The following is a 25,558-nucleotide window of genomic DNA, read 5'->3' as shown; positions in this document are numbered from 1 at the left end:
GGAAGTAAATGAGTTATAATACCACCGCTGGCAAGAACAATGGAACAGAGAAAATGGCTAGTAAAAATGCGAAGGGTACAGTTTTTTTGAAAAGCAGGCTGAGAGCATTTATGAAAAATAGAAATATATAAAACGAGTCCATTTTGAGGAGCAGCAATTCTGTTAAGCATTTATTCCATAGGAATAAAAGGATCAATTCCTACTGAATATGTACAAGAAAGGTAAAGGCAGCATAATTTGTAGTGATCAGAAACTGAAAATACAGTTTCAAATTTGAAACTTTTATTTGAAAGTTTCAAATTTATCACTACAGCATAATTTGTAGTGATCCATCAATTAGGCATGGCTGAATAAATTATGAAGAACTGTGAGACAAACAACCGGTTGATACACAAGCATTAAAATAAAGGAATTAAGAGCTATGCCAGATGAAAGGAGGGATTTTCCTCAAGTACAGAGGATTAAGAAAAGATGCAAGAAAGAATAATATAATTCTATTTTTATGTAAAACAACGACCAAAAAATCTCATATGCTCTTATATGTGTCTATAAATATGTATGATTTTAGAAATACATGTATTTTGGAAGAACATCTGCAAGATTTTTGACATAGCTTATCCAGTGAGGCAGGAAAGGGGAAGGGGATGCTAATACAGAGGAAGGTTTATGGAGAAGAGGCTGGTATTATATGATCCTTTTTATCTACAATGACATATGTATGTATGTATATGTGTATAAAAAACTTTTTTTTTTGGTCACTACTTCTGTGGTTTCAAGGTTAGGAAGTTCTTCCCACACAAATACCATTACAACTTTGGGAAGCATTTTCTTGTAAATGCTTTATAGTTTCATTTATTACATTAATTTTCTGAGGTATACTTTGGTATAGGTAAGATTTTTTTCTCTAATAGTTTCATCACTATTTGTGTAGTTCTATTGACCTATAATTGCCAGACAATAAAGACCAAGTGTTTAAAGTGTATAATGTGATGAGCTGTGATATAGTTATGCGTCTGCCAGCACTGGTGTCCCAGGTGGCTCAGTGGTAAAGAAACCATCTGCAATGCAGGAGATGTGGGTTCAATCCCTGAGTCGGGAAGATGGACGCATCCCAACCCACTCCAGCATTCTTACCTGGGAAATGGCATGGACAGAGAAACCCAGAGGACTACAGTCTATGGGGTTACAGAAGAGTCAGGTACAACTTAGCAACCAAACAACAAAAACAACTGCCAGCATTCTCACTGAACCACCAGAGCTCTCCCCACTAATGTGAAATTTACCTTTATTACATTAAGTTTTCATAAATATACACCGGTCAACTGGTATTAGAGCATATGCTCCTGCCTTAAGATCCTAGGGAAACATCTCTTCCCCTCTTTATGCAGAAAATAATGTTGCAATGGAACCTTGAGCCTCTTGCATCCTAATTTATTAGAACCAGAGAGTGACTACTGAGAGAGTTAAGCAGAGAACATCAGATCAAGAGGCTGGAAAGGACTGCCAGGGAAGAAGACTGGATTTTTGAGGTGGGAGAGAGAATGAGGAAATAAAAAAGGTGTGGGAAAAAGGAGTCTTAAATCTGAAAACTAGTCCCTCATGCTGTACAAGGAACAAACTAAGAATTTCAACCTCGATTTCAATCTGTTCAGATATGACCTTTCAGTGAAGAATTTAAAAGTCTGTTCTGAAGAAGACTACCATCAGAACTTCAGCCTTCCTCTACCACTCAAAGTTCTAATAGGAGTGGCAGATGGATATAATTTGAGATTATAGGTAAAATTTTTACATTAAAAAAATTACTTTGTATGCATTTTATTTTATGAAGCAAAACAATTATTCAGATATCACTCAATTTAATCTATTTCAATATTCACCACCAATCTTTCAGTGGCTGGAACAATCTTGAAAAAGGGCAGGTGTTGGGTGGAATAATTAGTAAGCCTTCTTAATTTTGAGCTTATATATCTTGCATAAAACCTAGCCAGGTACGAAATTCTTGACTTTCGTCTTGCTCAATATAGTCTTTTGTTACTGCTTTATTGTGTCCAATATTTATACTTACAATAAAATGTAAAGCCGGTCTGATTTTTAATTCTTTATATACTTTCTGTCCACTCCCTGCATGGATGTTAAGAGTAGTTTCATTATCTTTGTAAAGTAAAAATGCTGCTGTTTTTATAGTGATCTTTCTTCATTAATCTTGCTTGGAAATTAGTGAGTCCTTTTGATTTGCATACTCTGATCTTTTTTTTTTTTAACTCAGATTTTTAAAATTATGTCACTGATTGTTGCTCATGTTCTAGATTATTCATCTATAATCCTGATGCTGGGAAAGACTGAAGGCAGGAGGAGAAGGGGATAACAGAGGATGAGATGGTTGGATAGCATCACCCACTTGATGGACATGAGTTTGAGTAAGCTCCAGGAGCTGGTGATGGACAGGGAAGCCTGGTGTGCTGCAGTCCACAGGATCGCAAAGAGTCGGACACGACTGAACGACTGAACTGATAATCCTAGACTAACCATTTTCTAAGTCAAATCAAGTAATAAGGCACTAGCTAAGATTTTACAAAGCTCATATAACTAAAGGACATTTAGAGGATCACTGGATTTCACCACTGTCATCTGACTTCTTAACTGCTAAGTCACCTCAGTAGAAAAACTTGTACTTACCCTTTCAACTACCTGTGAACTACTTTAAAAAATCACTGAAAAGATCTGGTTAAATATAAAACTTGACTTAATAAATCACACAAACCTCCATGTAACATGTGATTTCTTCATGTCTCTTATGTCTTCCCTATTTCTCACATCCCTAAAACTACTCAGACACAAAGTCCTGTTGATTCTAACTCCAGAATTTTATTCATGTCCACTTTCTTCCATTTATAATCATATTTGAAGTCCTCCTTATTTATTGTTGACATTAGCATCCTAATTGGCTTCTCTTTTCTACTCCTGGCTCATCTGACGCACTATCATCAAAGGGGTATTTCCAAATATAAATTTTATGTTTCTCACTGTGAAATCATTTCCTAGGTCTCCCTTCATGAAGTCCAAACTCTTTAGCATACTATGATGTATATTTTTGCCTCTGTATGCAGTTATTAGTTTCTGGCTACTCGCTCAAAGGAATTTTAAATACTGTTCATATTAAACTAGCGGTTTTCCAAAAATACCCTGCTTTTGATTATGTCTTTGTACCTTTTGACTAAAATAACCTTGTTCTGTTCTTATAACTCCCTACTGATCCTTTAAGACCAAGTTCATCCAGCCTAAATTTGTGAAATCTTCCTATAGCCTTCACCTAAAACATACTCATTACTTCTGTTTCTACATCATACTATGCAGGCCTTTATCAACACTCATTGTATGTAGTTTAGTTTATACATCATTTTCACTCACTGGACTATGAGTTCTCCAAGAGCAATATATTTCTAGTATTTAATCTCCGGTACTGAGGAGGTGCTCAATAAATGTCTATTGAAAGAATAAATGAATGAATGAATGAGATGCATTAACAAATAAATGAGGATCACTGTCAGAAAACAAGTGCTTCCCTAGTTTCTAATTGGGGAAGTAGAATGCCACTTAGAATGGAGAACACATTTGTTGCTACCCAGCAGCCATGGGCTCACTCAAGAGTGGGCTACGTAGTACGACAGCCACCACTCACACATGGCTATTGAGCCCTTGAAATGTAGCTACTCCACGTTCAGATGTGCTGTAATATACACTAGATTTCAAAGAGTACAGAGAAAGAATGCAAAATACTTCGATTCTATATGCTGATTACATGCTAAAGTAGTAATATTTTGCATATTTGGGGTAAATCATATTTGTTACTAAAATTAATTTTAATTTTTTTACTGTTATTAATATGGTTACTAGTAAATTTAAGATTACACATGCAGATCTCGTATTTCTATTGAACAATGATGCTCTAGAAAATAAGACAATTAAATTGGAGAATCACATTGTTAATAACATTAGTCTGAAATGGGGAAGGTGTTCTTTCCTTGATGAGTGTGGAGAGAGCTGATTTATAGCTGGACCGATGACCAATGGGATATCTGGTTTTTGGATCATGGCCAAGAGTAGTGGGATTTATGATGTGTTTCTTCAAGATCCAAAACTCCCCAAACTCCCCTTGGTGACTCTTGGAGTAGTAGTTTTGGATGGCCGGCAACTGGCCTAACTGGCAATACTGGCTTATTCATTTAAAGGATCACTCTGAGAGTTTCTCAGAAGCCAGAGTTTGGGGGCTGGAGCTGGTGACTCAGTACAGTCCTTGTGAGCAAAAGTACAGAGTGGGAGACTCATATGGGCTATCTCTTAGAATGCTTATACACATTCTTTTTCTCTTGCTGCTTAGTATCCTTTGCCTTTAAACAAAAGCCTTATTTGAGTATGTTCTGTGGAGTCTGGTAAGTTCTTCCAAATAGAAGAACTAGGGAAAAAACTTTTGTAATGAACTATTAATACATTAAAGAATTGCAGTATGGATTTATGATTCACTGAGTGTTTTAGGCTTCAGGTAAATCTTAAAAGTAGATTCATATAATTTTAATATGTCACATCCTTAAAATACTATAAATTCACTTTTATTTATGTGAAGTATGAATTTATTTTTCCCTTTAGCAACCCTTAATAAAAGTTCTCTAATCCTGGTTCTTTAATTTCCACATAATCAAAAAACTTATACCTTAAAAATCACCCATTCAATCCTTCCATTTTACATATGATGAAACTAAGTCCAAGAAAACAGTAATTATTTCTACAAAGTACTTACAAACAGCAGTGCTAGAATTACATACCAGATTGTCTGATTACTGGGAAAGTGTTCTTTGATAATCATAAAAACTAGATTAAAGGGAAGTATCATTTTTTAGTCAAAAAATCACCAGTTGATATATTTCAGACACCCAAATAGAAAATTTCTGAAAAAATATGACTGTCAACCATCTTGATACACATAAAATTATCCAACATTATATCAGGAAATTATCTTAAGTGAATTCAAATTATTTTCCTTTACTGGCCATTTTATCATCATTGTCTAGATAACTGTCATGACCCTCATAAGAATCTACTATCTAACAACTTTGGCAATGAATGATTCCATTTGAGGGCAAACTGAATATTGAAGCTATAATTCAATTATAGTTCAAGCACCAGGCCATCATTTCTCAAAGTGCTATTTTGAGGAACACTAGAGTACTGTAAGATGTTCTGTGAATAAAAGATGCTAAAGTCAAGTAAATTTAGGAAAAGCCACATAAAATATATAAACTGGCACAAATAATTAATATCCTGTTGACCCCTGGACAACAGGAGTTTGAGCTGCATGGGTTCACTTTAAGGGCAAAATTTTTTCAGAAGTAAATACTAGATGACTACACAGTCTGTGGTTGGTTGAATCCACAGATTTGTATCCACAGATACTGGGGGCTGACTTGATATTATATGCAGATTTTCTAATATGCAGCAATGAGTGCCCCTAACCTTCTGCTCTTTTCAAGAGTCAATTGTATATATGTATGTATGTTTATACATATTTTCCCTTTATAAATTCAGTGTACATTGAAAACTAAGATGTCTTTCAGTGAAGAAAATGTTCAACTTTATTTCAGCATTTCTAGAACTTCTTTGATCATAACATGCTTTTTCACCAAATAACTCACTAACATAGGAAACATTAGCATTATAAAATATATTTTGGGGAAAACCTATCTAAGTATATTTTGTGCTATCCTACCAAGTAAATAAGATATCCAAATTTACATTTATTATAATCACATATGTATATAGCATGTCATAATTTTCAAGTACTTTTACTTAAATTTTGCTTACTTGATCCAATGTATAGAATGGTGCTTATCTCATGGTAGAACCAATATTTGTTGAATGAATAAAAGTACAATCAGTTCCAATCAATTACCAAGGTAATGCTTATAAATGTTTTTAAGAATAGGATACTTAACCATTACATTACATGGATTTAGATATGAAAAAAATCCATGATTTACCATAAATCCTTCCTTCCTTCCTGTAGGAAAGGAAGAGCAAGAGCCCACAACACAGATAGTAATGAAAAGAAATCCCTAAATTTTAATCCATGAAAGTAGATATTTAGTATACTAAAAACTACATACCACAAATATGTGTATGGTTGCCTTTTTTACTAAGATACTACAAATTCTGAAGAAATCTAATTTTGCTACTTCTAAAAGCCTGCTCTCAAGAATTTACGTTTTTAGCATTAAAAGAGAATCAAGATTAAAATAGAAAAATCATCATTTGGCAACCATTATGGTAATAAGTAATCCTTCAAAGAAACATCAACAGATGCTAAAACCAGGGGGTATAAATTTTGATGAGGAACAGTATGTTTATAAAGTCTCAACTATTTCCTTCAAATCAAAACACTTATTGATTACAATAAAAAATCAAAAAAATTATTAACTTCAAAAGGAAAAAATAACGCTATAATGGAGAGACCTAGTAGACAGAAGCTTAATCAAGGAATCAGGGTATGAGACATCACCATGACAAATCAAACACAAGCTCCACTTGAGGCTGTTAAAAGAAGACAGCAATCCTTTTGGGATGGTCCTGCTGAAGATGTGCAACATGAATCTAATCATGAAAACAACATCAGACAAAACCAAATGGAAGCACATTCTATAAAATAACTGACCTGCAACATTCAAAATTTATCTGTAAGGAAAGTCAAGTAAAGGCTCAAGAAGAGTTCTAGTTTGAAAGAGACTGAGGAAACATGGTAACTAAACCTAATCTGCATATAGACCCTTTCGACAAAAGGCAAAACCTGGTGATATAGGAGAATGTCTCTGTAAGAGACTAATACTGAACTATTTTGGGGTGATTAAGCAATATGCTGACAACTTACTCTCAACTGGTTAAAAAAACCTCTTTGAACTATACTTACAAAAAAAGATGAAAATTTAGATAAACTTAAAACTTTAAAACCAATATACATATTTCTACTAACTTCAATATTATTTATACTTCCTTCTGGGTTTGAAATTAAAGGTTTCTAAACTAATCTTCAACTTTTTTGATTTTCTGAATTCCTAGATTCCAGTGGGGATAGGAGATTCTAAAATGTATGAAATACTCAGGAATACCACAAAGATTAGGGACGTAGGCACTAAGAGAAGGAAGAACAAAAATATATTAGGGAAAACTGGAACCTATTATGAAAAGGGTTATCTTCTGGAGGCACACATAAACAGAACTGTAGCAAATTTAAAATAAGTGCTTTTCCAGAAGAGTCTCTGACTGCAACCAAAAAACAGTGGTAAAATATATTACAATATGTGGCTAAAAGAACTGTTATTTTTACCAGGAAACAAGCAAGTCTAAAAACTCATACTATGACAGACAAAGTAAATTTTTAATTTGACTTTATTTTTTACATTGCAATAATTCAGAATGTACCAATTTTTAAAGAAAATGGGCAGTCATATTTTAAAGTGAACAATGAAATACAATTATAAAAATACTCTTTTCGTATGCTACTAATGCAAACAACAGTTCCTTTCATTTCCCTAAATTTGCTGGTTAAGAATTACTTAGCGTAGAATCATGAGAATGCAGATTAATAAAGGAATGCAAATTTCCAGGCCTCATCCAGAATTCAAAGTCCTTCATAATCTATTCATAAAAAGTGAAACTGTTAGTTACTCAGTTGTATCCCACTCTTTGCAAACCCATGAACTGTATCCCGCCAGGCTCCTCAGTCCATGGGATTCTCCAGGCAAGAATACCGGAATATCCATTCCCTTCTCCAGGGGATCTTCCAGACGCAGGGATCAATCAAACATGGGTCTCCCACATTGCAGGGCAGATTCTTTATCATCTGATCCACCAAGTAAGCCACTCTAATAAAACTGTCATGGAGGTTTTATATACATTACTTGTAGACTAAGCGTTAACACACCAGCTTGAGATCACCATCCCTAGAAAAATGGCAGCTTTCAGGATTAGCTCTCTTGCTTAACAACTGGTAACCTGACTTTCAAGACAGCTTCCACCACTCCCAGACTGAAAAGAGTGGCACACGATGTCTGTACTACTTGTACAAAAAACACGGTTTACGACCAATCTCTGTTTTCCTTCTAAGCATCTGAAATTTTGGTACATGCTAACTAAAGCTGCTGCTGCTGCTGCTGCTGCTAAGTCGCTTCAGTTGTGTCCGACTCTGTGCGACCCCATAGACAGCAGCCCACCAGGCTCCGCCGTCCCTGGGATTCTCCAGGCAAGAACACTGGAGTGGGTTGCCATTTCCTTCTCCAATGCATGAAAGTGAAAAGTGAAAGTGAAGTCGCTCAGTCGTGTCTGACTCTTTGCGACCCCATGGACTGCAGCCTACCAGGCTCCTCTGTCCATGGGGTTTTCCAGGCAAGACTACTGGAGTGGGGTGCCATCGCCTTCTCCGGCTAACTAAAGCAGAGGGTGCATATAGATTGACATCAATACAAACCCTGGACATCAGGTTCAGGTGAGCCGTCCTAGTACAGGACATTTCATACATGTTGTAATAACTCATTGCAAGAGGAAACAAGCATATCCTGTGTGGCTCCACTGGAAGAAGGCTGCTGGAAGCTTGAGCCTGGATTCCTCTAGACTCCATCCCTTGTGCCTTTTCCCTTTGCTGATTTCACTTTGCATCCTTTTGCTGAGTCCTATGAGTGTTCCTCGGAGAAGGCAATGGCACCCCACTCCAGTACTCTTGCCTGGAAAATCCCATGGACGGAGGAAACTGGTAGGCTGCAGTCCATGGGTCGCTAGGAGTCGGACATGACTGAGCGACTTCCCTTTCACTTTTCACTTTCATGCATTGGAGAAGGAAATGGCAACCCACTCCAGTGTTCTTGCCTGGAGAATCCCAGGGACGGGAGAGCCTGGTGGTCTGCCATCTCTGGGGTCGCAAAGAGTCAGACACGACTGAAGCGACTTAGCAGCAGCAGCAACATGAGTGTTCCTAGTGAGTCAAACTTGGGGTCATTTGGGGGTTTCTGAAGACAATATTTTAAGGTATACAATTACCTTCTATAGGGTGCCAAGTGTTTCAATACATATTATATGTAGACTAGCAACCTGCAGTTGATAATATTAAGATGACAAAAATTCAAAATAAGTCCTACATCACTCACAAAATTATCAACTTTCTGGACTATTAGAGAAAAATTACTCAGAATATTTTGTAACTTTAATTTTCTGAAAGCTCAAATTTGCAATCTCAACTGCAAATATAGTTATTCGAGATTTCATTTACTCAGTTGCTACAAATTATTTCTATATGTGTAAATACAGAAATTTTAAATTAAATTAAAATTTAAAATTCAAAATAGAACCCATCCTTGTCATCAAAAACAAACCCAAATGCAAACTCAAAACAGTTTTCTGTCCATCACAATTTAGGTAGTGTTTAAAAGGGATCCATTCTTACCATGTGGAGTTATGGTCTGCACAGGCTTCGCAGGGGATCTCACATTCCATATAGTCAAGGTGCCATCCGAATGACTGCAAATAAATTGTTTTCCTTCATGATGCCAAGCAACAGAGTGGATAGCCTATAAAAGAGGGGTAAAGAATTCCACCTTTAAAAACAAAAACTTATTTAAACACCAAGTTATTCATAATTGAAACTGGAAGTAATTTTTCATATTAACCTTTTTCTTATTTCCCAAGCTGAAGTCCATATGTTAATATTAAATTCCCATAACTTAATTGTCCTGCCAAAAAAATGAGATTTAATTTGGTTCTAACACTCTTTTAACTTTCAAAATTTTATTTACTCCTTAAGGGAGGATGATAATAATATAATAGTGATTATGTATTATTGACAAGTTCAAGAAAACAAAATGCATTCTTGTAGTTTCTTAGAATAAACAATAACTAAACATAAATTACCAAGTAATTATAGTCAATATCCCACTGGAAAAACTAGTTGCATTGACTGTTCAGAAAAATTTTTATAAATTAACTAAAGTTCTAGGAGACAAGAATGCAGATTTAGAATTAAGATTGATTGAAAATACCTCATATTGAACTTCAAGACAGGTGACAAAAATCTATAAGGCATGCAAATAAACCAGGAAATACGATGCAAAATGAGAAGAAAATGTAGTCAATAGAAACAGACTCAGAAATGATACTGATGGGAGAACTAGCAGACAAGGATATTAAAACAAATATTTTAAACAGACTCCACATGCTCTAAAAGGTAAGTGAAAACATGAAAATGTTGAGGGAAGACATGCAGGCCTTCAAAAACACAAGTGGATTTCTAGAGATGAAAATGTCTAAGATGAAAAATTGTTTCCAAATGGGTTTGCCAACAGATTTGATACAGCAGAAAGAAAGCCTGATTAACTTGAAGACACACAGCAGCAGAAACTGCTCAATGTGGAAGATGGGCAAAGAATAAGCAGAACATCAGTAAACTGTGGTACAACTTCAAGAAGACTAATATGTGTGTCATAGGAGTCTCAGAAGGGAGCCTATGGACAGAATATATATTGGAAGAAATAATGACCCAAAATTTCCTAAATCTGATGAAAACTTTAAACTCTATAAACTTCTAGAATACATACATATCTTAGAAATGCAGTGAACTCAAAGCAAAAGAAACTTGGAAAAAACTACATAAAAGTACATATTTCAATTGCTTAAAACTGGAACTTTAGTGATAAGAAATCCTTAAAAGCAACCAGAGGGTGGAGACAAGGAGGGGAACACATTAAATATAGAAAAGCAGAGATAAAGATGACAGCAGATATTTCCTTAGAAACAACGCAAGAACACAGTTGAGTAATACCTTAACAGTTCTGAAAGAAAAAACTGTCAACCTAGGATTATATCCATCACAAATATCTTCTCAAAAACAAAGGTAAAATAAACACATTTACACACATAAAGAACTCAAAGAATAGATAATTTGCAGATTTTCACTATAAAACATGTTACAAGCAGTCCTTCATGCAGAAGGTAAATGATATGAGATGGAAATCTGGATCTACTCAAAAGAATGAAAAATACCAGAATGGCAGATATGTAGGTATATATAAATTATACTCTTAATTTTTAGCAAATGTTTCATTATAGGAGAACAGTCTCATAAATCATGACATTAGCTTAAAAAAATTATTTATTTTTGGTTGTGCTGGGTCTTTGTTGCTGTGCAGGCTTTTCTCTAGTTGCAGTGCGCAGCCTTCTCATTGCAGTGGCTTCTCTTATGGCAGAGCATGAGCTCCTAGGGTGTGCAGCTTTCAGTGGTTGCAGCTCCCAGGATCTAGAGCACAAGCTCAGAAGTTGTGGGGCAAGGGCTTAATTGCTTCACTCATGTGTGAATCTTCCCAGATCAGGGACCAAACCCGTGTCTCCTGTATTGGCAGGCAGATTCTTTACCACTGAGCCACAAGGGAAGCCCAATTATACTCTTTTAAATACTTTTCACCTTTTCTTCTGGTATGTAGTTAAAAATACTACTTGGAAACAGCCTGGAAACAGGCTTGCTTAAGCTCTGTTAGGCTAGCTAAGTCAGTTTTTAATGCAGGGCTAGTCTATCCCAATGACAAGGCAATACCTTTGTGAGTATTCTTCTGATGCCCTGACCACTACAAGCATTCTCTATTCTGTTGGGAATGTGACCTATTCTTAGCCTTGTGTGTGCTATGAGAATTGCTTTACCTACTCCTTTCCAATGAATCTATTCTAAACCTCATACTAATCATTATTCAGTTCAACTTAAGACCAAGGTAAAGGGCTCCTGTGGATTTTTAAAACTCTCTCACAAGGCAGGTCCCTACATTCTGTTACCTTGTTTTATAAATTATGGATAACTTTCCCCATTTCCCAACTCTGTTTCCTCAATTTAGGGAGACTGCTGGGTTTAATGCAGGTTCCCCCTTGCCCACCTTCCTTCATGGATTGAGACCTGGAAAATCTCTCCAGACCATGAAGTGAAGTGAAGTCGCTCAGTCGTGTCCAACTCTTCGCGATTCCACGGACTGTAGCCTACTAAGCTCCTCTGTCCATGGGATTTTCCAGGCAATAGTACTGGAGTGGATTGCCATTTCCTTCTCCAGAGGATCTTCCCGACCCAGGGATCGAACCTGGGTCTCCCGCATTGTAGGCAGACACTTTACCGTCTGAGCCAGCAGGGAAGCACCTCCAGACCATAAGCTAATGCAACTGAAAAGCTCACCTTTATCCCCTAAGGAATCCCTGTTCTATACTATCTGTTAATTTCTATAAACTGTTCTTACATGTATTTTCCCAGTGTGTTTGTTTAAACTGAGAGGGTAAATTCCCTGTGATTCAATAGTGGCTAAAGCCAAGATAACTATTTAAATTACAAAAGCAAACAGAAAAAAGTCAAATATGCTTACAATATGCTTTCATTTTGACACAACAAACAGCTCTACAGGCCAAAGCTTCCAGAGAAATGACAAGAACTCTTTATTAAAAATACTCTTTTAAAATAAACTCAAGATCTTGACTGGTAAACAACAGAATATTTATTAACTAAAAGGCTTTAAAATACAAAAAAAAAGTATACAGTTATGAAAACAAAATTCTCTTTCGGTCAGGCTTATAAAGATAATATGCAGACATTTACAAAGTATTCCTAGTTTTGCTATAGTTACTCAATGTAATCTGTTTGACTAACTGAGAGCATCAATATGAACACATGACGTTTCTTAAAAATAAACAAAAAAACCCCACACATTTCCTAGATCTATTCTCTGAATTAGAAATTATGAACACTCCTGGTAACCAAATTATGGTCACCAGACACCATTTCTCACCGAAAGAACCCAGTTTCATGGAAAAAGATACTCTAAATTTGGGACAGAAATATTCAAGTTTAATAGGTATGCTTTGTTCTAACAGATGGCAAGGAAGCTATCCAAGACTATTATCAAAGGACTCAGGAAACAAATGGAAGAGATTCACTGATGAAAGACGGGACAATCTGAAAATCAGTAAGGCTAATAACGGTAGTGTACTGAGGCATATGAAATAACGTTTAAATCTTTTAGTACATAGTGAAAGGGGAAACAAAATCAAATTGCTTATCATTAATGTTGCTAGAGAACAGCCCCTTTTACTGAAATAAAAGAAACAAGCATTTATCCTGCCTTTCCTATCCAAATTGTACAACTATATAATCAAAAGAGCAGGTGAGAAGCTTCTCTTTACAGAAGTATCCCAGATAATCGATAGAGAAGGAATCATAAAATTAGAACCTCTCTACTTTGCAAAAACTGCATGGTAATGGATTTAGGCCTTGAACATAACTGACAGCTATTATCACAGACACTACTGTTCAATCCGGGTGAAGAGCATCAGCATCATCTAAGAAATAGTCCTGCTAAAAACAAAACAAAAAAATGAACCTAAATTTGGTCGTCTCAATAAACCATCCAATTTATAGGAAATCTGAAGGCAATAAAAGTCTTCTTTTTTATTAATCACAATCTTTATTTGGATTCTAAAGCAAGCAAGCTATAAATATTTCCAGTACACTACCATTTGTATAAAATAAAAAGCTAGCACACATTTATTAATTTGCTTGTAAATGCAGAAAATACCTCTGGAAGAATACATGAGAAAGTAACATTGGGATGAGGTAAGGGAATTGGATGGTCAAATGCCAGGAGCCGGAGAGATCATTTTTGTGTCTTTTGAGCTATGTAAATATATGATACATATGCAAAAATTTGTGTGTTACAGTAACGACAAAGATTGCCTAAAGTCATTAATTAAAGAAGTTCTGAGAGAAGCCATTGTGAAGTGGAGAAATGACAAAAGCAATGTTATTACCTCATCGTAGGTGTATCTATAGTCTGCTTTCTTTGACTTGAGGTCCCATAACACTACTGTTCCAGATTCAAAGCCAATCAAAAGCTGTAATAAAAGAAAATGCCACATTACCTAGGATTGACATTAGTCATCTGAAACATTTACTTGCTGACAATACAGATAACTATTATCATTCATATGCTTTGGCTACAAAATTATAGCATCATTAAACATCTGCATTGCTAATCGCTAATCACATGGATGACATATGGGAATACTGCATTGCATATTCATACACCTTTGATCATTAGGATTTCAACATACATCATACAACCGATCATTGAAAATGAAAACAGTACCATTTTGAAGTCCAGAATGTACATTTCCATTCATTAACTTACTAATAAAAATTTACATGTGCTTTAAAGTTTACAAACTTCTCTAATTTAACACACTATCAGGCAATATCATTTATTCATCTACTGATTAGTTCCAAATTATATCTAGCCTAGACCTCTCTTGTGAGATTCAGACTTATAATTCTAATGGTCACATGTTCACATATTATTCCACAAGAACCTCAAAGCAAATGTATCCACAACTGAATTCATTATTTTTTTCCCTACTGTCTTTTTCTGGTATTTCCTGTTACAGAGGCTTTCTCAGTATTTTTAAAAATATTCTTTAAGAAGCTCAAGTAAAAACTTTGGCGTCATCCTTAATCCTAATGTCTCTCCCAGTAGGTAAAATCCTCAAGTAATTTAAAAATTACACTCATATATAATTTATTATTTTTCCACTTTCAATACATCTCTCCTGGTTCAATACACAAAGATCTCTTTTCTAGTTTCTGGTCTCTCTGACTCACTAGTCTTGTTCCTTATTTACTTCACTCCATATCGTAGCTAGTCTGATCATGTAATGTATTCTTTTATTTAAAAATTTTAATGCTTTATGCTTATTTTTAGGATCAAGTCCAAACTGAATAATCTGACCTACAAGATATATCATGGTCTGACCTCTGCTTAACCCCTCAGCTTCATGCTGTTCCACATTCCTATTACCCAATACATTCCAGTATATCTTTCAGGTCATGTTCTCTCTTACCTTTACGCCTCTGCACATGCTGTCATCCTAACTGGACCACTTCGTCTGAAGTCATCCTTTTTGCCTGACTAATCTTACTAATCCTTCAGGTCATTTTAGCTATCACTTCCTCCTGGAAGCCTTCCTTGACCTACCAAATTAAGTCAGTGCCTTCTTATATGCTCCAACAGCAACTTGTACATTTTTTAGCCTGAAAGGTCACTATACAATTTAATAATGTCCTTTTCCTTATCTGAATTCTCTTGCAGACTATAACATTGGTTTATTTAAGCAAGATTTGGTTTTATCTTGTTTACTACTATACTTTTAACATAAGACATACAGTCTAATATAGGTCCTTAATCCATTTTTTGTAAATAAATAAGTTCTAGAATGAAATCCATGTTCTTGCCTCACAAACTGCCTACTGTTTACACTGGCATTTTATAAATAATTGTGTTTTGTCTGCTTGTAAGCTCCTCCCTTTTTCTTCACTTTTCATGTTGCTTCCTTGGGTAAGTCTAACCAGTTCCTCTGGACAAAGATGCTCCTTCTCCATATTAATACATGCATTTTCATCTCTAGTCTCCATAGATGTCTCTAGAATCTAATATACTAATACATAGTAGATATTCGATAAATATTTGTTTAATAAGTACATGAATAACCAGCAACTAGTCAATAATCATTCACGTAATCTGGAGATATGAACAAATTTGGAGGCAGGCCCAGTAATTTTCACTAAATAGTAACTTAGTGTATTTTCAGTGTATAGGGGCACTCAAAAGACCCAGTCACTGAAACTAATAAAACAAATTTACATCTTGGTACGAAGTAGAGCTAATTTTCCTAAAATAAACTCTTCTTTCCTTGACCATCTGTAATACATACTCCTTCTGGGAAAAAAACTGGTATTTGTTTCCTTTACCCTTTTTAGTCCTTCTAAGCATCCTGGACATGTATATGGCATTTTCTGATGGGGGAAGTAAGAGAGAAACTTCAGGAGTAAGAAAAGAGATGGAAAAAGATAACATTTAAGAATCAATGTACAGTGTATATTTTATGTATAGTGTAAAACAATACTGGATTGTTCAGGACACAGGTAACTTACAGTCTAGGCCCAGATCTACCAATAGTAACTATTCAACTTAAATATTTTACCCATCCAGACATTAACAACATAAGAGGATTATAGTAAACTTTAACCCCTCCAGCCAGCTTTACCTTCCTACAAATATCAGAAATCTGTGCCAACAAGTTAGACTTTAACCCCTATAATCTCCTAAATAGTAAAAAATAGAAGAACTGAAGGATGTGGTACTTATAAACAGAAAATTCAAAGCTTATTCCCACTAGAATCTTCTATAACTCATAGAAATGTTAATTTTTTAACAGTACTATTGATGAATTTTCTTTGAATTTTTCTCTCATAAAAAGCATTCATCAGGTATACTGATACAGCTCTTCACATTAATACGTGATCTACATCTTACAGAAGAAATGTAGCATAATGGAGAGTACTCTGAGGTTGAAATCAGAGAAATCACTATTCAAAATCCCAGCTCCATCAATATCTAGCTTTGTACCTCTGGAATACATAACTGGATCAAGTCTCTGCCTGATTATTTATAAAACAGGGAAAACAGCTCACTTAAGATTTGTTGGCAGGATCAAATAAAATTAGTGCACATAAAGTGGAAAGCAGTGCCCGACAAAGTAGGGGTTAATAAATGGTAGTTATTACTGTTAAGTAAGGGGTTTGACACGAACACTTAACTTTCTTTGGCCAGGACCTGTGCTTAATGTGGCAGCGTCATCCACCATAAGGTTAGCTTTGAAAGGACATATCCTATCACCTTACCTCTTTTTTCAGTGACACAATGTCAAAGAGATCTTTAGAAATAGGAGTCAGTAGCATGAAGTAAAATTTTCTATTAGAAACCAAAAGTTAGATAATATCATCTGTTCTAGCACCCTAATACGTAAAAATGTTTGAAAGAGATTAATTCTGGGTATTAAGGAGGATAATATAATGCCATGTTTCAAAAAATGAGGATGATACAAATTTTTTCAATTAAGTACATATTGAACCAGGATTCCCAGGTCATGCTAGTGGTAAAGAACTGCCTGTGAATGCAAGAGACATAAGAGACATGGGTCTGATCCCTGGGTTGAGAAGATGCCCCAAAGAAGGAAATGGCAACCCATTCCAGATTTCCTGCCTGGAGAATCCCATGGACAGAGGAGCCGGCGGGTTACAGTTCAGAGAGTTGTAAAGAATCATATATGACTGAAGTGACTTAGCACAAACATATTGAACAGTTATTATTTTATTGCATGTTGAGTGCTATAGAAAATATAAACTTGCATAAATACTATCTTTGTGCTCAAGGAGTCCTTCAAGTTCAGGGGAGTTGAGATAACACATTTCTAATTCAAGGCAATATGTGGTAAATACTGTAAAACTTGCACAACTAAGGTGCTAATAAATTTGGAAGTGATAAAGCATTTTATGTCAGGATTATCAAGAAAGGTATCATGAAAGATATGATATTTTAATCTGAGCTTTAAGATGTGAGTAGGAATTCAGTAGAGAAAGAACGGTGAGAAGGAATTCTGAACAAAAGGTCTTACATAAATAAGTCACGGAGATAGTAAAGAGCAGCTCACATTTGGGCAACAGTAACTATTTGCTTCAGCACAGTGTTCAGGTAAGGATGTTCTCAAAGATAATGAAACCTAGGGTTATGTTGTACAGAAACACTGCTTTGTTTGTTTGATAATACAGAACCACTGAAAGCTTTGGAACAGGAGAACAAGAAGATTAAAATGGCACTTGAGGAAGACTGATCTGGAGACGACTCAAGAATGGGTTGGAATGCCTTGAACTGCAGTAGGGGAAGGAGACTGAATAGCAAAGTGACACTGCAGTGGAAGGACTGAAATGATTTAGTGATGGATTCAGCGTAAAATAAAGGAAAGTTTTCAACTCTTCTACCAGGTCCCCTACCTAAAGGCTGGCTTTTAGACAATTATCTTATACCAAAAATAAATAAGTGAAGATACAGGTTACTATAACTTGCTTCATGGAAAGTTTCTCTCAAAACATACAATGGCATGATAAAGTCAGCTCCCAACAGTACAGTACAGCCATCCTTTTGTTTTCTGTGTCAAATAAGAGAACGGTGTTAACACAACATAGAGGCATCACTAGTCCCAGTAATTAAAGAAAGGAAAAACCTGAGTAAACTGCATCACAAAATCCAGAAGGTTCATTTCACTGATTTCTGATAGTGATTAACTTCCTGGTATTTATGCAGACTAATTATCATGAAACTTTATAAGTAGAAAAAACGTAATTAAAAAGAACTGAGACTGGTTTAAATTATGAAACAGATTCACGAAAAGAAAATTTTACTTTTTTTTAGTGTACTAAAGAAACTAAACTAAATTTTATTGATTTTCAGGGTATTAAGGAACCTAAATTAACAACAGCTAGGTAATGACTGCATGGAACTGGTTTTGAGTATAAAAAAAGTATTATTTTCAAACATACCTATTAACATGAGCCTTTGATTAATATTAACTTTGGCTAATAAAATAAAAATGCCAAAGCCTTTGACTGTGTGGACCACAACAAACTGTGGAAAATTCTTAAAGAGAATAGCAGACCTTACCTGCCTCCTGAGAAATCTGTATGCAGGTCAAGAAGCAACAATTAGAACTGGACACGGAACAACAGACTGGTTTCAAATCAGGAAAGGAGTACATCAAGGTTGTATATTGTCACCCTGCTTATTTAACTTATATGCAGAATATATCATGCAAAATGCCTGGCTGGATAAAGCACAAGCTGGAATCAAGATTACTGGGAGAAATAGCAATAACCTCAGATACACAGATGACACCACCCTTATAGCAGAAAGCAAAGAGGAACTGAAGAGCCTCTTGATGAAAGTGAAAGAGGAGAGTGAAAAAGTTGGCTTAAAACTCAACATTCAAAAAAAAAAAAAACTCAACATTCAAAAGACTAAGATCATGGCATCTGGTCCCATCACTTCATGGCAAACAGATGGGGAAACAGTGAGAGACTATTTTGGGGGGCTCCAAAATCACTACAGATGGTGACTACAACCATGAAATTAAATGATGCTTGCTCCTTGGAAAAAAAGCTATGACAAACCTAGACAGCATATTAAAAAGCAGAGACATTACTTTGTCAACAAAGGTCCGTCTAGTCAAAGCTATGGTTTTTCAGTAGTAATGTATGGATATGAGAGTTGGACCATAGAGAAAGTTGAGTGCTGAAGAATTGATGCTTTTGAACTGTGGTATTGGAGAAGACTCTTGAGAGTCCTTGGACTGCAAGGAGATCCAACCAGTCTATCCTAAAGGAGATCAGTCCTGAGTATTCATTGGAAGGATTGATGCTGAAGCTGAAGCTCCAATGCTTTTGGCCATCTGATGCAAAGAACTGACTTATTGGAAAAGACCCTGATGCTGGGAAAGATTGAAGGCAGGAGGAGAAGGGGAGGACAGAAGATGAGATGGTTGGATGTTATCACTGACTCGATGGACATGAGTTTGAGCAAGCGCCAAGAGTTGGTGATGGACAGGGAAGTCTGGCGTGCTACAGTCCATGGGGTTGCAAAGAGTCGGACACGACTAAGTGACTGAACTGAACTGATTAACCTGAGATTTTTATGAAGAAAAATTTAGGCGAGAGAGGTGTTATGTGGTAAGTATAATAAAAATTGAATAACTACAAAAAGTATAAAAAAGAATTCAAAACTAGAAGAAAATGGGTTTTGTCAGGATTATCAGAGAATTGGGGGAATTACTACAAATAAGCAAAAAACAAGTTAATAAGCTTTAATTGTATTTATTAAATTTTGTTTTAGAGTTTTCTTCTTTAAAATGTAAGTGATTTTAATTCTTTCACTTGTTCCTTATAATCTATAAATAAGCAATTGTTTATATGATATACAACTTTTGTTAGCAATCTCAAATTTGCAGAGTAAGCATGATTCCAGAAGAGTTTGCATATGTAAAAAATACTGGAATTCATGCATTTAAATAACAAATATATTTATTTGAAACAATCTACCTTTCCTTCATCCATTGGATTATCACTTATATGGACAACAGGCCCTGGGTGAGATTTAGATGACCTGAAAGAAAAAAAGTTAAGATTTTTTTTTCTCAACCAAAAATGGCAATACAACTACACATTTATTACAACAGAAATAACAACTGGAAAATAAAGATATATTTACAAGGGTTGAAAACATTTCAGTAAATGAGTGCTATTTTTATTTTACTGAATTCTAGCCTCCAATTGGGGTATGCCATTCAATTCTATAGCTCATATCAAAAATAAGAAAAGTAGCATTATGCTTAAAAAAAAAAAAGTTCTACTAATATTTACTCAGAGAAAAAGAAGTCATACAGTTTAGTCATTCAGCTAAACTGAGGCCTACAGAGTAGAAATACATATGCAACATTTGCTCAAACTCACAGTTCAATGGCTTTATTCCACATAATGACGTAGCCTGAGAGTGTGAAGGACTCCACATTGACAATGTGTATGTTACCTCGTTCAGTGCCCACATAGAGCCACTTACTCTGGAAAGGCAGATGGCAAAATGTAACCCTGCAAAACAAAATATATCCAAAGGAAATTAGAAAAATACTTGGCAAATTTTATTAACAGTATTAGAGGAGTAATACTGATATATACAATTTAGGAAACAAAAAAGATACAACCATCATATTTACCTCACTGCAGTTAATATTCAATTATGCTAATTCTACTTTAATGTCAAATATAAGTCATTACAAAAATAAACAGCAAAACAGAGAAAAGACGAGTTTTGACATTAGTATGTGTTTCATATCTGGCTATTTCAAATCCATTGTGTCACTTCATGCACATCACAAACTGAATCTGTAAAGCCACAAACTGAGCTAACACTCATCACTCCTAGGCACTACCATATTTCTCAGAAGTTACTGAACACACTAATCCATCTCAATACCTGTGCTGACTATTCCTTCCATGCAAAATACTCCTCCTGCTCACAATTTTCTTTTGCTCAAGATCTAGTTAAAATACCACCTTCATTCAAATCAATATCCCAATACTTTTGTATCTCTATCTGGCTTGCCTTATAAAACAGTCTACCTTTCTCACCAACTTCTACGCCTCTGGAGGGCAAAGATCCTCTGTACTCAGGCTTAGGTAATGATATTGGAATATACTCAAATGATCTCTTTCCAATGATGTAAGAGATATTTGTTGACACATTATAAAAATTTACAGGCATGAATTAAAGTTTATAATCATTCAAACAATTTCAAACATTTTCTAAATAAGCTCAATTGATTACAAGGTAAAGAATGGAACCTACCTTGTCCTTTTCGTAGAACTCATTTTTAGTAAAACATTGTATGTTATGAAACCATATAAACTCATTTTTTTCAGACGTGTGTGTCTTTCAAAATATACTATTTAAGATTTTAATGGAATAGCCCTTCAAATAATATACAATGAAGATAATCACTGCTGAACTCTTTAAATGACACTAAGCATTAGACAAGATACAACATACCGAACATTTGTTATTCCTATTAACATAATTTCATCACAGAGAAATTTCAAGATGAAAACACTTCAAATACATGCAACTCATGGTCTCACTATTTCCCAAAGGTAATAAAATAGATAATTACTTAAGGTTCATCATCTATATTTTTTGTTAGTGGTTTATATGACAGCATGTCATTTTTCCAAAGGATTTATGTGTAAATTGAACAAAGCAAAGAAATGACTACTGAATCAAAAAAACATCTTATAGTATCTTACTACTTTTTGGGCTTCCTTGGTGGCTCAGACAGTAAACAATCTGCCTGCAATGTGGGAGACCTGGGTTCGATCCCTGGGTTGGAAAGATCCCCTGGAGGAGGGTATAGCAACCCACTCCAGTATTCTTACCTGGAGAATACCATGAACAGAGGACCCTGGTGGATTCCAGTCCATGGTGTTTCAAAGAGTAGGACATGACTGAGCAACTAAGCAAACACACATTACTCCACAAGGCAGTAAGTCCACAGTACTTTTACAAAAACTTAGGCCTATATAGGTTTCAGAATTTTCCACATTTTAGAAAGGTACAAATGAGTATTTTGTGTATTACCTAGTACAGTGGTGTGTTAGTTGCTCAGTTGTATCCGACTCTTTGTGACCCCATAGGGTGTAGCCTCCTCTGTCCAAGGGATTTTCCAGGCAAGATTACTGGAGTGGGTTGCCATTTCCTTCTCCAGAGGATCTTCCTGAGTATGTAAGTACATGGGTGCTAAGTCATTTAGTCGTGTCTGTTCCTTTGCAACCCCATAGACTGTAGCCTGCCAGGCTTCTCTGTTCACGGGATTCTCCAGAAAAGAACACTGGAGTGGGTTGCCATGCCCTTCTCCAGGGGATCTTCCTGACCGAGGGACTGAACCCATGTCTCTTACATATCCTGCTCTGGCAGGTGGCTTCTTTACGTGGTAACATCTGGTGAATGCACTGATTATTTTTGAGGAATAATTTCTGGCAATTGCGTTTACTTGAGACATAATCATCATATAACAGTAGTTTTGGGTGTACAACATAACACTTCAACATATGTATATATTATGCAATGATCACCACAATAAATCTAGTTATCCTCCATAGATACAGGTATAGTAAGAATTTTTTTTCTATGATGAGGACGTTTAATACCTACTCTCTCAGAAAAGTTGAAATATGTAACACTGTGTTATTACCTATAATTACTAGTGGTTTCTTAAAAAGCTAAATGTACACCTACCATATGAACCACCCATGCCATTCCTAGGTATTTAACCAGAAGAAGGAAAGTGTATGTACAGGTCTACACAAGACCTGTACACAAATGTTCATAGAAACTTTGCAAGAGCCCTAAAGTGGAAATAAACCAAAGGTCCTTCAACAGGTAAATGAACAAACTCATATATTTAGAATATTATTTTAAGTGTTATATACTTAGAATATTATTCAGTAGTAAATAAAAATAAACCATACATGCAACAATACCAATTAATCTCAAAGTACTGAAGATGAGGGAAAACCAGACAAAAAAGATATACTACATGGTTCCATGTACAATTTATGTGCAATAAGACTAGACTATTCGCTCAGTCGTGTCTGACTCTTTGTGACCCCGTTTATGGGATTCTCCAGGCAAGAATACTGGAGTGGGTTGCCATTTCCTTCTCCAGGGGATCTTCCCGACCCAGTGATAGAACCCAGGTCTCCCGCATTGTAGGGAGATGCTTTAACCTCTGAGCCACCAGGGAATCCCTTTATATGCAATAGAAAAATGTAAACTAATCTATTGTAACAGAAAACAAGTCAGTGCTTGCCTGGAATTGTGGGGTAGGGACCAGCAACAGAAGACAGGAGGGATTACCACAGGAAACATTCTGGGATGACGGGCAGGTTCATTATTTTGATTATGGTGACAGTTTCATGAGTGTACGTATGTGTCAAAACTTATCAAACTGCACACTTTTAAATTTGTGCAGTTTACTGTATGTCCATTATACCTAAATCAAGCTTTTTAAAATAAATTTTTCAGAGCTGTGTGGTTTTAGGAATTATGAAAAAAAGATTGTGACTCTAATACAACTGCCTTGGTGTAACTTCCAGCTCCAACACTCACTAGCATGACCCTCAGGAACCCACTCAATCTCTTAGAGCTTTAGTGTCTAAGCAGCAGAGCCTCAGTGAAAGGATCAAATAGACAAAGCATGGTAGATGCTTAAAATGGGGCCTTGACATATGTAAGTGCTCAATAAGTGTTAGCTAATTATTATAAAAAACTAAACGCTACTCTACCAATTAAGTTATAGGCAAATTTTAACAACATGAAGAAAATAAATTACACTAATAGCATGCCAGGTACAAAATGAACAATGCGATAAATATCATAAACTATCTCATTTGAAATGTGCCCTAAAGTGAAACATGAGTATAGCTGAAACATTCTGAAAATTCAAAAATAATTTCAAAATAAGCCAAAATCATGAGTTGGACCTAAAAAAAAAAAGCAAAAAAAACCCCAGAAATATCCATCTTCCTGATCTGTACTGCTTTTTTGCAATTATCCATTATTCTTCAAAAAAGCAGTAGTTACTGGCTTAATACAATTACATGATCCACCTTTGATTTTAATACTAACATTATTTAAGTCATATGTTTACAAAGTTTAAACTTACCTCCTTAATGGTAGAGATTTTGGATATATCATACAATATTTTCTGTTCTTAGCACAGCAACACCACACTACAGCTGTTTCTCAAATATTTAAAGTGAAGTCAGAACAAATTCTTTACTGTTCAGAAAGAAATCTAGAGTTTTTCCCTAGACTCACTTTTTCAATATTAGTTACCATAGTAAGGTTTTTTTTTCCCTCCAGTCAACTATAAAACCAACTTACATTGCTGGGAAATTTTAAGCATCTTTATCTTTTAATCTTTATCCTATTTAATGTTTAACATTTTAAGAAGGAACTTAAAATGTTTACTTACTGATCTGGCACAAAGACTTTAATATTATCCCTAGAATGAGTCTTGTACACTTAAAAACAATACGAACCATAGGGGTATATTTGTACAATGCCCCACCAAATTTAAAACTTACTCAGTTCCAAAACTACCTTGATTATTTAAGTCAATTGAGGAGGGGGAAAGTCAAATGTTTTTTTTTTTTTTATCACAATTAACTTGATAATTTCTTAACTAGCAAATTTTCATGAACATATTGGATTAGGAATATAATGAGAAAAATAAAATTCCATGTTGCAATCAAATAAAACAATACCATGCCAGTGCCTTAGGGAAAGGCCAATAAGAAAATATGGTTCCTCGAAATGCACTACTAAAATGAAGCAAGTCAATCAACATGCTTTACAAAGAAATACAAGATTCTAAAATTTGGGGCAATTTAATTAGTCAGTTACCAAAATATGAAGCTGGTGGTTAACACAAACTGGACTTGACTTACTATAATGAGCTAGTGTCCTTTAAATTTGTTATACAAACATGACCTTATTTCCTTGTTACAAAATAAGAATCTTAGTCTTCTCTGTTGGAAATAAAGATATATAACTAAGGAAGCTTTTTATTAAATAATTAAATTGGTGAAAATTTATATTAATTGGTTACTTAAAAAGAATAACATGTATTGGCATACTAAAAACTATATGCACATTTTGTTATTTAATGAATCTAAGAAAGCAATGAAAAACGTCAGTTTTCATTCCAATCCCAAAGAAGGGCAATGCCAAAGAATGTTCAAACTAACACACAATTGCACTCATTTCACACACTAGCAAAGTAAAGCTCAAAATTTTCCAAGCCAGGCTTCAACAGTCTGTGAACCATGAACTTTCAGATGTTCAAGCTGGATTTAGAAAAGGCAGAGGAACAAGAGATCAAACTGCCAACACCTGCTGGATCATCAAAAAGCAAGAAAATTCCAGAAAAACATCTACTTTTGCTTTATTGATTATGCAAAAGCCTTTGACCGGGTAGGTCACAACAAACTGCAGAAAATTTTTCATGA

General features: G+C 35.2%; 1 protein-coding gene across 11 annotated transcripts in view; it reads right to left on the bottom strand.

Annotated features, from left to right (window-relative positions):
- Positions 1–25,558, bottom strand: part of STXBP5 (syntaxin binding protein 5) — a 159,507-nt gene that overhangs the window by 91,068 nt on the left and 42,881 nt on the right. For all 11 annotated transcript variants that reach the window (XR_015132471.1, XR_015132473.1, XR_015132474.1 and 8 more), the window contains exons 5-8: positions 20,447–20,581; positions 20,036–20,099; positions 13,864–13,947; positions 9,482–9,605 (exon numbers count right to left, since the gene is read on the bottom strand). Coding sequence is in view for 6 of the 11 variants with exons in the window: in XM_086316630.1 (XP_086172756.1) it covers positions 9,482–9,605; positions 13,864–13,947; positions 20,036–20,099; positions 20,447–20,581 (407 nt within the window). In the remaining 5 variants the exon portion in view is untranslated. The remainder of the gene's footprint in view (positions 1–9,481; positions 9,606–13,863; positions 13,948–20,035; positions 20,100–20,446; positions 20,582–25,558) is intronic.

This window comes from Bos grunniens, chromosome 9, assembly GCF_055505025.1.
Source record: "Bos grunniens cultivar Pamir isolate PY7600 chromosome 9, Bosgru_T2T1.0, whole genome shotgun sequence".
In the NCBI taxonomy this organism is placed as follows: domain Eukaryota; kingdom Metazoa; phylum Chordata; class Mammalia; order Artiodactyla; family Bovidae; genus Bos; species Bos grunniens.
This window is presented reverse-complemented; position numbering and strand designations above follow the sequence as displayed.